This window comes from Vanessa tameamea, chromosome 6, assembly GCF_037043105.1.
Source record: "Vanessa tameamea isolate UH-Manoa-2023 chromosome 6, ilVanTame1 primary haplotype, whole genome shotgun sequence".
NCBI classification, from domain to species: domain Eukaryota; kingdom Metazoa; phylum Arthropoda; class Insecta; order Lepidoptera; family Nymphalidae; genus Vanessa; species Vanessa tameamea.
The window spans coordinates 1523364-1539934 of record NC_087314.1 but is presented as its reverse complement, the minus strand read 5'-3'; the positions used below and the strand labels follow the sequence as shown (position 1 = coordinate 1539934).

The window sequence follows — 16571 nt, the reverse complement described above, 5'->3', positions numbered from 1 at the left end:
TTTGATTGGTTTCTGCACTGATATATTTTTTGCATCTGTGGAACGAAGTAAACACTCAACATGGATGGTTTCTTACTGCTTTCGTTCGAATTTTAACTTAAAATTGTTTAAAATGCTTTAGTAATACAAAAGAGGATCTAAAATAAATTGTAAAAATGTCATCAGAAAGGTAAATTGTTATTTGTGCAGTTTATTAAATTACCATTAATATTGAATCGTTTCCGAAATTCTGTCGAAAGTTGCAAAATCAATAAAGTACGCGGAAATCGCTAATGTCACGCCCAGAATTAGTTTGTTAGTGTGCGGTAGTTTACTGTGATAAATTAAAACATAGTGATGTTTTATTCTAGGGTTGAATGGGTGGAGATTATAGAACCGAAGACAAAGGAGCATATGTATGCTAACCTCACAACTGGCGAATGTGTTTGGGATCCTCCTGAGGTAAACTATGCATTTCCTGAAAAATACAATGACACCTTTCACTAACGTAATTTTTTTTATATATTTGGACATGCTACAGAGGAGTTTCCTGTTGCAAATATAATTTTACTAACTTGATTTTTATTGAATTACAAAATTTCTTTCTTATTGGTTTTTTCTTAAAAAGTAAAAACCATGTAACGATATTTTTGCTTGATTTACTTTTAATATATGGTAAGATCGAACATAAGTTTTAAATTTAAACAATTAATTAGTGAAACAAAATGTAGTTGTCTCATACACATTATCAGAAATTGTTGTGTTGGATTTATATTAAGAAATTTTCATATTTTGAAATAGAAAGCCTTTTTTAAATTGATCTGAGTTTTTGAATCTTCTCAATATTATCACATATTCTGCAATTATTATTATATTCTGTAGAATTTGTTATTGTTTCTTTAACCCTACCAAATCAATAAAATCAAGTTTTTAATTACATCATAATGTATATGTTCATTTGGCTTAAATGAAATCAATTTTCATTAGATATTTGTTTACCAATGAATAGATTATTAAAATAATATTTCAACATATTATATACTATTGGTCTCGATTGATGTTTTGATTGAGCATTTTTTAACTAATATTTATTGTATATGGTAATTATTCCCTCATAAGAAATTTAATTTGTTATATAGTTTGTAGAAGCTCTAACAAAGAATATACATTCCTTTTTTTTTTACAGGGAGTAAAAGTAAAACGCACAGATTCATCACAATGGTGGGAATTGTTCGACATCAATACACATAGGTTTTATTACTATAATGCATCTACACAGGTAGTTACTAATATTTTAATTAAACTATATTTTGATTATCTAAAAAATGTATAACTTTTTTAAATTATATATTTTTTATAATTATAAATAAAAGATTTATTATAATTATAATTTAGACAAAAGAACCATTTTAGGATCACAGATAATCAGTTTATAGTAGTACGTAAATTAAAAGTAGATAATAAATTGTATTCAATATTTATTTCAGAGTACTGTGTGGCACAGACCTACAGATTGTGATATTATACCTCTAGCAAAGCTTCAAACTTTGAAACAAAATACTGATCCTCAGAAAAGACGTGAGACATCAACTCAAACAAACCAAGCTGCACCACAGGTATACATTTTATTATATAATATGTCTAATTTTTCAGGACTTAAATGAATTTATATTTAGAGTGACCAAAGCATAATTTGTTTATTGATTTTTTTTACATGTTCTAATAGATTACTTTTTCATAAACGTTGGTCGTGATTCTGGTATGAAAGTAAAGCTAAAATATTCATATTATATTGTTTATCATTATTTTGAAGATTTTATGTGTATATATATATACAGATATATATATAGATATATAATGGCATAAAATCTGTATTGTATAACTTTGATATATTTATAAATAATTGGTTTTTATATAATAGATATAATGCATTTGGCACCCCGAGATGAAATGCGATACAACAGACAAGGGCTAGCATTCTTTTTGCTATTCTACGCATTCATGTTTTGTACAGTAGTTACTTTAATTTATATATAAAGTTCTCAATGGATACTATTCTTGTATTAAAATATAATTTATTATTCTAGACTAGACTACATATCTCTTTAATTTATATATGTTTTTTCTGTAGTTCTTTCAGATATTTTTTTAACATCACAGAAGAAAAGCTATTAGTTATTTATAGTAATTAATACCAGTTAAACTATCACATCTTATATATAATTTATTATCATACACAACATTAGGTATTCTAAATCAAAATTGTTAAGCATATCTGTAATATGTAATTGTGCATCATATAATGTTTTTAGATTATGTTAAAGTGAATATTAGTAATTCCACGCAATCAAAAACACGGCTGCATGCTTGTTATAGTTATTGAGTCTTAATTATACAATATTCTAACACGATTTCTCTAACGCAACGAGTATCCCCTGCGGTATACGGGAGTTCATTGTGCTTATCGAGGGCGGAAGTTAACTCGACCTCTGCCATTGTCTCGGTTTTTATCAAAGCGACAAAAAAGTTGTTCTGTTAATAAGTTTATTAGGCGTTCGATAGATTTGATAATTAAATAAATGTTCATGGAATAATTTTATTTCATAATCCTTCTGACGATACATGAATGCGAAGTTGTGTTTAGAATTTGAAGGATCTAGAGATGTGACGATAAGATAAAATTAAGACAATTTATAAATAAGAAGGAATCGATTATTTCGATAATATTTTAGGAACAAAAATCTGGATCGAATAATTTGACGAATCACTCGCTGAAGTGAATTATTATTTCCGATTTCATTGTGTAACTCTATGACTCACTGCAACATTTCCAATTCGGGAACCAAGTGTCGTAGATTTGTATATTTATATTTTCTGTTAAAATTATTATAGAATTAATAAAACTATTCATATTGCAAACTGAAATGAAAGTTTCGTTTATTTATAAAACGCTAATTATTTGAATAAAAAATATTGTTATTTTTAGATCCCTGTTACACTTGATCCGATTAGTAGCAATGGAAACAATACCGTGGCGAGCGTGAGCAAACTTTCTCCGTGCAATACTAAAAATGTGACAATCACACAAACCAGTCCCGTTCGTACTAGGAGAACTCATTACCACCACAGGTAAGACATTTTTTTAGGTCTTATTTGAGATGAATCAAAAACTATCGATTTTTTTTTTAAATATATTTAATGTTAATGTACATCATTAATCCGGACTTCCTCGACATTTAAACTTTTTTTTAAAATGTTTAATAATAATAATATAATAATAATTAATAAGTCTGTTTAGGTAATAATTAGATTTTTGCTCCTAAGCATCAGCATATAAAAATAATACAACACCAAGGGGACCTTCGGCTTATTTTTGCTTACCAGTCAAATTGGAAATTTAATACTTTATATTGGTTCGTTATTAAACACAGGTAACTGGTTAGTGGATGGTACTCAGGCGGCCTTGCACTAAATTTCGAATGCCTTTAGTGGATCACTTAAAAATAATTTAAAACTCCAAAATAACAGTTCATACGTTACGTATTCTATTTACTTTCTTTTATATATTTTATTCTCTTATTGTAGAAACAGTGGGGAGAGCAGACGCGGACGGCTAAGTGAAGACGGTACCACGGCAGTATGTCGTCACACGGACTCCGGTCGCTCCTCAGACAGCAGCATCAGCAGCGCGCAGCAACGCCGCAAGCAGGTATACCTTCGAGCGTCTCTCGTTCGTTCGAGAGTGTTTCTCGTCCTCCTCAATAGTTAGGAGTCTCGAGAAGTACTCAAATATATATTTTTAATTTTAAATATGAGATAGTATGTAATATAGAATAATATCGTTTATCAGGAGCTGAGCAGCGCGTGCACGCCGCAGCTGCGCAAGCGCAGCAGCGCGCAGCCCGCGCCGCCCGCGCCGCCCGCGCCCGCGCACGCCGCGCCGCCGCTCGACGACAAGTGGTCGCCGCATTCGGGTCCTCTTTATTTTTAATTCTATTCATGAGTCGATTCATCCGTTATTAGACCTATGAAAATTTACTTTTAAATTTATACATACGTTTGTAATGAAGGTAACGTTAATTACAGGTCTCAATCGCAGCGGCAGTTTTGTGTCGCCTCGAAAGGATGCCTCGGACGATTCTATGCACGAAAAGTATTTTAAATCTGTCGAAAGCACACCGTTAACGAGACGTAAGGTACCTGTCGGTGGAGTAACATTATATTCCATAACTAGTATGAGCACTGGAAAGTTCGTGCAGTTGCATTGTATTAAGATAATAAAATCAGAGTTCACTTACAATTGATGGACGAGCAAATGGTCCACCTGATGGTAAGTGGTCACCATCGCCGACAGACAATGGTGCTGAAAGATTTATTAACAAGTCCTTACATTAAATAAGATGTCATGTCCCTTGTACCTGTAGTGGCACTGGCTCACTCACCCTTCAAATCGGAAGACAACAATACTGAATAATACTGTTTGGCTGTAGAATATCTGAATATTAAAATTCATTGTAAAAACGTTCTTAACGCTAATTTTTCGTCGCAGCTAAAACAACAATCGGCCGGCGGCTCGTCTTGCGATTCAGCGTCGCCGCAAAGTCCTAGTAGTCCGCTGCAGAAACCACAACCGACGCCATTCTTGCAGGTATTTGACGTCATACATTGGACGCCCTCGGATCGACTCGGACAAGAGTACACTCCAGATAATCGCAATATGGTGTGGTAATCGTTACAGTCGGTGGTGTATAAGAATTTGTAATTCTTGAAATGGTAATCGTTTCTCGATCGAACCAAGCAGCCATTAGTACGATAACACCTATAACACAATTTTGTTTTACTAATGACTCAGAAATCCAGCATACCGCGTATATATTATGACCTCTTAAAAGTGGGCGGGTCCAGACGTTTGGCACAAAGTAGTACCGTAGCCGTCGCGTGTCGCAGGCGAGCGCGGCGCGGCCGTCGCTGGTGTCGTCCATCTCGCTGGCGGAGGGCGCGCGCGCGCTGCACTCGCTGGAGCGCCCGCACCACCTGTCGCGGCACGCGCGCGAGCGCTTCTCCGACAGGTACACTCCGACCGAATACACATCTGGATCGCTTGCCTATTTGTGTTGTTCTTGCTTCTTATTTTATTTTACATTTGATATACGCCTCTTTGATATACGGTTGTGTTCGAACTGAAAATCATTATTTTCGACATATATTGGCAATGTTACAATAGCATATCTAATAATTTTTGAAAAATTCATTTGTCTTACAGCTAAATAAACTTTTTTCAGACACTTGGACAAAGAACGTCTGGCGGAGCTCGAGCGTATGGAGCGGTACCCTGAGAAGCAGGCGGTGTACAGCGTGGACAAACCCTTCCGACAGACCAGCCTCGACCTGCGACACAACGCCTCCAGCTGGCATCCGCCGAGGGAGTTCACGAGGTTCCTGCCTGAGCATTATATACAATGTGGTGTCGTAGTAATCACAACAGCTCGTAAATGATCTACGGATGCTTTCCAGTTAACGAAAACACTTTACTCTGATCGAGTGTACGTCAGGGGATATATAATTGGCAGAATAAGTATACATATAGATTTCCTCACGATTTTTGTGTCTAAGTCAATTTCAATATCATTTCAACGCTAAACACAAACGAGAACACGACTAGTGTTTTTTAATTAACATGGGTTAGAAGTGGTGATTAGAAGGATTGATGCCGAAGTTAATTTAGTACTCGTCGAAGGAATCATATAAACATGGAAAGTCTATATACAAATCCAATACTTATACTAATTTCATTTATTTCCAATTTTTTTCAACTTAACACAGACAGCTCACCAGAAATTGACACTCGATAACCGCACTGTTAATTAGTTTTATATTAATCATCGTCTGTGACCCACGGTCCGCACGGAACTGTACCGGTCCGTTCGCACGCGCAGACGGCAGCAGGCGGAGCCGGAGCGCTACACGTCGAGCAAGGCGTCGGTGTCGTCGGGCGGCAGCGGCGCGCGCGCGCACGAGCACCTCGCGCTGGCGCGCGCCGCGCCCGCCGCGCCCGCCGCGCCGCTCGAGCCCGACGTCGCCGCGGGTGAGGGCCGCCCGCCTCAAGCCATTAGCTTAACGTGTGGATGGGTTCCTTGGCAGACTTGTGTCAAGCGCCTCTTTAATGTTACTGATATATTGCAGTGTAAAAAAATAATAATTCTGTATTCGACAGTCGATTACACTTGCTTATTGATTGTCAAAAAACCGCAACTAATCCGAAGGAAACACTTTTATACCTGATGAGAAATGGCTATATAAATGTAGAGTAAATATAATCGGTTTAGTAATATAATTAGACACATATTTTGCAGTTAACTTTAAACTGAAATGCGTGAATCTGGAGCCTGCCTTGACGGAGCCCAATGTACAGAAACACAATCAACGCCTAGAAAGAACTTCCACGCCACGGGACCGTACGAAATCCCGTCGTAAGTATATTTTACTGAGTGTATTAACTATGGTTGCCCCCGTAGACATATATACTGATAAATCCTGCCGATATCTTTTCCGAATAAAAGCATTTAATAAATAATTAATTTATAATAGGGCATAAGAGGCCAATAGAAGATGATCCTCAAATCGATGGCGAGGAAGAAGACGAAGAAGGAGGCGGGTCGCCTCTCTACTGCAATTGGGATTTACGCGGCATGCAGCACCTATTGCCTCTGCAGGACTATATCATCCAACAAGCTAAACTCTCCAGTAAGTATTACTTGGACGAATAGTTTTTTAAATATTTTTTTATTGGTCAGATTGTAATTTCTACATGCAAAGTTTATTTTTAATATTTTCTTTAGTGGTAGTGTATATCTCGTTAATTATTATTTACGAAGGAAGACAAAATAAATATTTTGAGTGTTAAAAGATTAATAAAAATACTTAAAATAAATATGTATTAATTTGAAGGTCGCGGTCGCTACGCCGGGTCAGACTCGGACGGAGAGTCCTGCACGTCGCGCTCCCGGTCCGGCTCCGAGTCGCGTTCGCTGTCCGGACACGAGCCGGACAACGAGTCATCGGACGGCGGGGCGCGCACTCCCGACGACGACGACGGCTCCGGCGTGTACTTGCCGCACACGTACGCGCACCGCCCGTCCGATGTGGAGTACATGAATCACGGCGTTTCCTACTACAACACGTTCGTGGGCTTCGAGCGGGACCGACAGCCGTCGCCCGGCATACATCGGGTGTGTTACTAATATTATTTTTGAAGGACAATCTCTATATTATAATATATTGGAAGAACAAGTAAAATTAAATAAACCTTAGATGTACATATTCCATGGATATTGCTAATAGCTAAACTAAATTTATAATACAAAACTTCCAGTTAAATACTTCAAAATCCATTTTCATTTTATATCTAAAGTTTCGATCACAACTTCGCCGTTACTCAATAGGGGATTTTTTTGAATCCATAAAGAATACCAGAAAATATTTAGATCTCGACCTACGGTAATATATCAGTTTGAGATGAAAGTTTCGTTGATTTACTTTTCCTACTACAATTGAATCCGTCTGTATGGTTTAAAATATGCCTAATTATGAATCCGAAACCGTTTGCAGACGTCGTCGCTGGGCGGCGGCGGCGCTGGCGGCGCGGGCGGCGCGGGCGGCGCGGGCCCGGACGGCGCCCGCGCGGACGGCGCGCTGTACAGCCCCGTGCGCGCGCACGCGCACCCGCACGCGCACGCGCACGCCGGCCCGCCGCCCGAGCAGGACATCGAGATATTCGCCAAAGACAACCTCAACTTCAACAAGGGAATATTCAGAAGAAAGGTTCGGCTCGAATCAATAACATTGGAATAGCCATTCTAGTTGAGGAAATGTTCTGCTATCGTATAGTATATTCAAGTTGCGAAAACAGACCCTACGGTCGTTACCTGTTGATGATTAATATTTGTTCGAATTCCTGTTTAAGTTGGTTTCACCAGCTCGTGTTACAGGTCCCCCCTGCTAGTATTCCGCAACGCTCTACATGATGCTCCTTTTCAGGCCTCGGTCCGCGACATGCTGTCGTGGACGTCGTCCTCCATCAGCGCTCCGATGGTGGGCGCGGAGTGGGACAAGGCGCACAAGAAGGCGGCCATCGACCTGTTCCGCCTCGTGCAGATCTATATGGGCGACCGCAAGGCCCGGCCCGGCATGACGCTCAACTCGGTGGCGCAAGACATACTGCACGCCACCTTCAGCAACGAGAAGTGAGATTTTTATATGACTTAGAGATACGTCACTGTTTGATCATTTCTCGTACATAACCAAAGTGGGAATAACTATTCTGTAGTATAATACAGTTACATAGTTTTACTTCAAATTACATTTCTGTGACTTTTTCCTGTGGATTCCTGTTCGAAATTTCTCGTATCCGGGTAGAGGACTCTTTCATTAAGGTTTGAAGTTTATGTCATCATGCTATTCCACTGCAATATAAACGTGATTTTTATTTTTCACTTTGAAGTTTCTTCACATTTCTTCCCACCATCGATGAATTAATTACAAAAACAATTAAGCAAGCTAGAACGTTGTGTTTGAACCAGCGTTTATTGGTTGAAATTAATGTATTATTTCTATAAATACCATAGAAGTGGAGTTTCTGGTGTGGGTCGTAATAATAATAATAATAAAATTTCCATAGACTTCGAGACGAGCTCTACGTTCAGCTGTGCAGGCAGACGACTGAAAACCCTCTAAGAGACTCCTTACTGCGCGGCTGGGAGTTACTGGCCGTGTGTCTCGCCTTCGTGCCGCCGTCTCCTGCCTTCCAACCCGCTCTCACTAATTATGTTAATAGACACAGGGATCCCGCTTTTGCCGACTGTTTTCCAGAGGTAAATTGTTTTAATAGAAATTTTAATAAAAAATGTTATGTCATAAATGATATAGTATTGTTTTTATAATTTCATATTTGTACAGGTCGGTAAGTGGCCGATCCACGTTCAAGTATCACATTATGCGAGCGTAGCGTGCAAGAGACTCGAAAGGATTGGCTTCGGAGGCAAGAGGCCGCCTCGGAAACCTAGCACTGAAGATATCGATCAAGCTAGAGTGAGTTGGAAATTCTACTTTCTATTAACGATTCACAAACTACCAAGCGAACAAATTGACCGTAGGAACTTAACCCTAGGAGCTTAGTTCTATAATTCATTTTTTAGCTTTTATTAATTGTCTTACACCGCTACGTCGTCTTGCCCCCGCAGATCCAGATCTTCCGGCAGTCGATGTTCGGCAACACGCTGGCGGAGGTGATGGCGCTGCAGCGCGAGCGCTTCCCGCAGCGCGCGCTGCCGTGGGTGCAGACGGCGCTGTCGCAGCAGGTGCTGGCGCTGCACGGCCGCGACACCGAGGGCATCTTCCGCGTGCCCGCCGACGTGGACGAGGTGGGCGCGCTCAAGGCCAAGATCGACAACTGGGAGCTGCCCGACGCCACCATGCTCACGGGTACGAGCCGGCGTTTACTCGTCTATCGATCGCTTTTATTTATTCGTTGGCCCACGAGTGCTTTATCACCTTTAATTGAACTATTTTAGGCTGCACTTAGAGTGAAACCAGAATGTTTCATTGAGACCATGGGGTTACTATATTTCGACTGCTTTTTTTTTCAAGTTTTTTATAAAGTTAGTATACTCACAGTGACTCAATGTTATACTTACAATATTATGTTTATTAAAATAAACAATACTGTTGCGACGAGAGCGTGCGTCGCCGCTACCGATACAGCTCATTTTATCTAAGTACCAGCTGCTTGATAGAGGACTAATCGAGCCGAGCGGCGCTCCCGCAGACGCGCACGCGCCGGCCAGCCTGCTGAAGCTGTGGTACCGCGAGCTGTACGAGCCGCTGATCCCCGACGCGCTGTACGGCGCCTGCGTGTCGGCGGGCGCGGACTTCGCCGCCTGCACGCGCGCGCTGCAGCGCCTGCCGCCGCTCAACCGCCTCGTCAGTGCTTCGATTTTTTGAGAAGGACCGAGTGCTTTTAGTCTTAGCGGTTTAAAACATGTATTTTGTTTTTCAGGTACTTACGTATTTGATAAGCTTCCTTCAACAATTCGCCGCCCCCGAGGTGGTGAGTCAGACCAAAATGGACTCGTCCAATCTGGCGATGGTGTTCGCGCCGAACTGTCTCCGCTGCACCTCGCAGGACCCTCGAGTCATACTCGAGAACGCGCATAAGGAGATGACCTTCCTCAAAACTCTCATCACTAACCTCGACACCTCCCACGTACAGGATCTGCTGTGACCGACGAATCTCAATTACTGTAACAACAATGTCGCCAGACAAACTTTCTAGCGACGGTTGATTTTAGTCCCTAAATTAATTATCATAAGCTAGTGGTGTAGGCTCGATGTCCGCGGGGAAGTACCGCGTGCGAGCAGGGTGCCGCTCTCACGGGTCTTATGGAACGCTATGACGCTGTATGTATCACGCGAAAGAGAACGATACATTAAAAAAAATCAATTGGCACAATGATGACATAATTTAAATACAAAATTTATATCGGTCAAGACGATATATATAAATAAAATAAAAGTATATCTTTCATTATAAGCATGTTGCTTAAATAATTATTAAAATGTACCTTAACGTTACCACGCGATAGCGACTGCCTTTCCCGCGGACAGCGAGGCGGCGATGCTGCTGTAGTAGCGAATCTAATGCCTTTAGTGCAAGTAGTGGGAGGAGTTGACCATTTCCTATCAATTAACGTATGTATACCATATTTCAGCAGGTTCGATTACGCCTAGGAAGTATATGCGAACTTGATAATTCCCTTACTTGAATTATAATTGACATTCTTGTATATTTTTTGTATTTTTGTACGCTGTGTAATACTTTTATTTGGTCGTATCCAAAGATATTTAATGAGATGTGATTTAAAAATATATTTAGACTTGAGCTTTACAAAAGTGTATGTGCAATGTTCCGAGCTGAGTTGTTATTGGAACGGTTGCGTGTTTGTTATTAGTTAGTATAGTTTTGCGTGGAGAATGTTCGGACTTATTAATTTAAGTTTTATTTTTATCTTCTAAGTACACAATTTAGTGCGTGAGTGCACAAATTCGAAGCCCGTAACGAATTAATATATACGATAATAAGAGCTTTATGAACGAACACATCACAATTATCATAGACCTAGGTCGCATGCGTAATGAACACGTTTAAGCTTTGAACGCTGATATTAGGGTTCCGTAATATAATTCGAGTATGATTTTATAATAAAGTAAAGTTGTTGTTTAATAAGATATTTTGGGGAAATGTTTCTAAGACACTATTGTAAAAATGAAAAAATAGCAAATTATAAAAATTGAATTCTTAATAGATCTCTCGAGGAAAGCTTATGCCGTTTTAAATTATAAAATTGCTAATTAAATCGTTTATCGATTACAGCATTCAAACGCACAAACATCGCTTATAAACGTTGCTTAGCGGGTGTTTAGTTATACACTGATTCGTCTCTTTCTGTCGACATTGATTTGACATTTGAAAGAAGAAGACAGCATTGTTTAACTAATTACTACTTAAACTATAATTGCAGTTGAAGCCGTTATTGCTACAAAACTTGACGTAATTTTTATATGAGGAAATAAATAAAACATCATATTAATCAACATACGAACCATATCGTAATAATATTGAACCGTTATAAGTAAAAATGCTTCTAAATTAGGCAAAAACATAAACTTCCAACATTAGCTTTATAAACGTAAATTACTTAACATTTTCATGTTACATAATTTCATAAACGGCCATTATCATTATTTCATCACCAAATTGCTATCGTGGAGCATTATATAACATTAAAACTAAGGTCACAATAATGCATTTATTAAAATGATTGATAATTATTATACATACATAATATGTTACTATTAAAGAACGAATACGCTCTTTGAGAATAAATTTGAAAGGCCACAAATCATTTGTCCTTTAAAAATATTTATAATTTATGACGTATCATCAATTTAATTTTATAGTATAATAATATATCAACTCTTTAAACGACACGCGTAATTTTTATACATATATTACCATCCAGGTGCCTCGAAGTTGTTTATGAATGTATGAAATTTTTATTCAGATCATTAGTACGTACTGTATAACTTCGTCATTGTTATTTATCGTTACAGAAGAGTTATATTTAATCGAGATCATAAATTACAATAGATATATAAAATCCTTTAAACTGAAAGTAGCAACCGTAATAACTATAAATCAGTATGCTTCATGAATGTATTCATTGTCCATTTAAGGATATCTGTAGCGACCCATCTAGATTTACATCAAATAAATTGTGTATACTATTCCAATCGAAGAACTAGTGATAAACTTATTCCATGCTATTTGCTTATAGCTCTGATATATTCATGTATAATATATCTTTATTTACAATTAAAATCTATTCGAAATATACAAGTTGAGATAACAACATTGCCAACATTCAAAACGCAATTTTTTCGCGAATCTATAATAATGAATACCACAGGGTATTCAAGATCTCGACCAATGACATTACGTCAATTCAATGTCAAAGTTGATTATTTTAATACTTCTCTTGTGATTGGAATATGCTATGTACAATAATATTATACTTTAGTGGAATAGTAAACAAAATATATAATCTATTTCATTAAGAAAGTCTCTCAGAACAACTATTATTATTTTACCAAATATATTTTTTTAAAATATTAATTAAAACTTTTTAAATTATTTTTTAATTAATACACAACAGTTTTTTTTTCAATTACATATTAAAGGACTTTCTAATGGAATATGTACAGCTTAAAGCGATATTATAATAAAGTTAGTTGAGAAAATATGAATAAAATACGGATTTACTTTTAATCCGTTAGCTATTTTAATAGATAACTTGAAAAAAAAAAGGTTTATAAATACAAAAAAAACGCGATGAAAGCAGCTAATAGTAATATTTATGATAGTACAATGGCATTTTATTTAAATTTCTAATAGGAAAATATACATTGAAAAAGTATATAGAAATTTTAATTTTATTCCGGTTATTGAATATAGAGTTGTTATGTTCAAATTGCTGTGCTGCCTTAAAATTATTCTTCGAAAATAATATTATTCTATTAAATGTTATCAGAAAACATTCGTCGCCCGTGATTTCGCATTTGATATTTTGATTTTTTGCCTTTTGCATACAATTTAAGCCTTTATTGCTAAACTAAAAAAAAGTGACTCCTTCGGTGTAGATAATAAAATATTATTTTATATCCTAATCATTATATTTTTATATGCATTTTTGTATCGTATTTTTGGCATTTTACTACATCTGAGGAAAAATACTCACCAACAGCATACGCTTGGAATATAATCAAAACAAATTCGATGGACCATTGTTACATTTGAAATTTACATTACGCGCATGACGATTGTTACAAGAATGTGATATATCATATTATTTTTGGTAATTGTTGATGAAACAGCAGAGGCTGTATCGACATGTTACATGATTTCATATAAAATGCGTATGTTCATAATGAGTAAGTCCTTAAAAAATTATGTTTATATTTAATTGCCAATATTGAATTACATTCCATTTTATAACTATTTGTTAATTAATCTGCAATTCAATTTAAAAAAATGATAAAATTTGCAATTATTACAACAATAAATTCATATATTTTATATTCAAAAAATTCAATTGATAATCTCGCGTATAAATCACAGTTAATTAAATAAAGGAAATTTCAATTAATGTCATTGCTATTACTAATTACTCAGTTTAGATTACTTTCATTATTTCTGTAACTAAATTAAATTTACATTCTGTAGGTTAAGTATGTATAACCTTATTCTATGTTTTAAAAACAATATTTTTTTATATTAATTTGTTTATTGATATCTATAGAGACTGCATTGGCCCGATTATCACTCAAGCTCCAAGAACTATTAAAAGAATATCCTTGAAAAATGTCATCATTTATATAAAATATAAATTACACTTCATTTATAATGTTAGTTATATATATTTTGTGAACTGGAGTAGGAGGGCAGTGAATGACGTTCCAAATTGTCTCGAAACAAATGAGTAATGTATGTACAAGTATGTTTCTTTAAACATACTTATATATTATTACCATGAGTATACATACTACTTATTAGAGTTGTTTGATGCTTCGAATACTGGGCACAAATATTTGCAATACTCATTTAAACTCACTTTTCGTTTATTTTCCAACGAAAATGTATTTTATATAACTCATCAGCTTCAATGAGTTAATTGTAATATCATAAACAATATATCTGTAATGCTTTACAAAATATATTAAATGAAATGTTTAATTTTATAGATTAAAAAATAGTGGCTAAAAGTCTATTAGAATTTCCTACTTAAACATCAGTCTTTAGAATATGAATATCAAATAAAAACAGTTATAAAATGTAGTTTTTAAATCTTGAAGTGTTTAAGAATACTTAAATATACGAATATTGGTCTTGTATATTGCAACACTCTAGGGCGTCAAATTGTACTAGAATCATTACTTACTCTCAAACGGTTTGCAATAAAATCTCTTTGAGATACAAATTAAGATAGCAATACATTGATTTCCTTGGATTGGTCAATTTACGCCCTACACGTTGTATTATAACACATCTCCAAGGCAAACAATTCGCAGTTATGGCTTCGCTAAGCTGTGCATACATAAATGTTACCGGTTTATTCAAGTTATTGTGCCATTACTAAGCTAAGATGTAACGGCAATTACCCATGGTTATAAAACAGAGCCATATTTTATGGGTCATATGGAAACAGTCGTTGTATCTTGCTTATAGTCGGTTCGCACCGATGTTTACCTAACACTGGTATTATTCGAATTTCATGTAGTTTTAGTTGCTAAGTTATAGTTCAACTAACAAAGGATTATATATAATAAGATAATGAATCTTGTTATAAATGTAGATCATAGTTCTAATGTTCTCTTCTGTGCTAGAATTTGTGATGGGTACATGAGAAGCACTGTTTATTGAATACTTATCGAGATGCACACTGCAGTTGCTATATTTTTGGCAGCTAGATTTATTATAGTATTATATTGTATATTAAAGTGCTTGTAATATCGAAATATGTAAAATTGTATAGTGCTTATAAATAAATGCAATAAGAAAATTCAATACCTATAAATCCTATGTATATAATATGCCTCTTATGTTGATCGGGACAATATACCTAATGCCTACGATGTTCATAAATGAAGGTTCGCTGTAAACGCGGACTCGATATAATAAAATTGATTTATCCATTGGATAAATGCGAATACCAGATTTTGTTTTATTTTATACCAGTTTTTTTAATATTATTATATTTTTCTTTTTTTTAGAAAATATACGGACGTCAAAGGAAGCAAGATAACTTCGCTATTTAAAATCAAGTGGTAATCCGAGATATAATATAATATGATAATTGAAGAAATGAATAAGATAAATAAATGAATTAAGACGTAAACAATTTATTTTCAATGTTGATGGATCATTTCATTTAAATATATACTATGATTGTATAATAATTAAGCACGCAGTACATTCATGTAATCAAATCAAAAACCTTTATTCAATATTCATTATACTTATTGGTTATCAAATTAAAAACTAAAAATTATTCAATATATTATACAACAAAGAACGTCAAGAAGAAGTCACGGGTGATCGCAATGACTCTCCATTTGTATAGTTTGCACATCTTTTGCACACAAGCTAAAAATTGATATTATGTATCTTTGCCTGTAATAATTAAAATTGTGGGTGATAAGATATTGTCTCTTGCCAAGTGGATATTTCTGCCACAAATAAATTGTTATCTAAAATTGCGCCCATCAGGTCAGGTCATCTTCTGTTACCATTGGAGCAGAATCTGCGCAATTGCATACATTAAGGATGACCAAGCATACTATTATTATTTTCGTTGCTGTTTTCGGCTTATAATGAAATACCCTGTCAACTAAAAGGCAATACAATTGTTTCTAGTACCCCTAAGTTTCTACTGCATTTCGAGCAGTAGCACGCAGCTGATTGTAATCACTTTCGGATGTGTCATTATTATACCCATGGAGTCATTAGATATTGCGCTTGTTAGAATTTTTTATAGAGACTTAATACATTATGTCAGGATATTTTAAGATAATTTCTATTTCTTTATTATTTTATTATATTTTAAGGTTATAAGACAATAAAAGATTATATATATAAATACAAATATTTATTTAGCCATTATAATAGCTGTAGCAAACGTAATATTGTATCAATTAATAATTGCAATAAAACCAATTACCTTAATCAAAATATACTTTATTCAAGTAGGCTTTTACAAGCACCTTTGAAACGTCATTTAACAAACTATTTAAAGTAAAGCTACCACCGGTTCGGAATGTAGATTCTACCGAGAAGAACTGGCAAGAAACTTAGTAGTTACTCTTTTTCAATATCCAAAAATACAGTCATGTTAGTTAAATACAATTATACTAACTTTGTATATATAATTCTAACTTTGTATATTGATAATTGCAGAAACACAATTCATATATTCATCAAT

The 16571-nt window shown here is 35.6% G+C and overlaps 1 protein-coding gene across 1 annotated transcript; it reads left to right on the top strand.

Moving 5' to 3' along the window:
- On the top strand, positions 1 to 10931 carry LOC113393178 (rho GTPase-activating protein 39). The gene is made up of 22 exons (XM_064215080.1): positions 1 to 169; positions 351 to 441; positions 1166 to 1258; positions 1467 to 1595; positions 2966 to 3108; positions 3565 to 3688; positions 3830 to 3953; positions 4066 to 4175; positions 4529 to 4627; positions 4927 to 5048; positions 5262 to 5414; positions 5916 to 6064; positions 6333 to 6449; positions 6568 to 6723; positions 6928 to 7208; positions 7588 to 7800; positions 8017 to 8222; positions 8657 to 8849; positions 8935 to 9066; positions 9219 to 9459; positions 9803 to 9957; positions 10034 to 10931. The coding sequence occupies exons 1-22, from the start codon at positions 156 to 158 to the stop codon at positions 10256 to 10258; spliced, it is 3270 nt and encodes a 1089-aa protein (XP_064071150.1). The 5' UTR covers positions 1 to 155; the 3' UTR covers positions 10259 to 10931.
- The last annotated feature ends 5640 nt before the right edge of the window (positions 10932 to 16571 follow it).

Excerpts from the sequence above, each read along its gene's own strand:
- LOC113393178 (XM_064215080.1), top strand. Across the intron at positions 442-1,165 it reads GTGTTTGGGATCCTCCTGAG|GGAGTAAAAGTAAAACGCAC; the intron begins GTAAACTATGCA and ends TTTTTTTTACAG. Across the intron at positions 8,850-8,934 it reads TTGCCGACTGTTTTCCAGAG|GTCGGTAAGTGGCCGATCCA; the intron begins GTAAATTGTTTT and ends ATATTTGTACAG.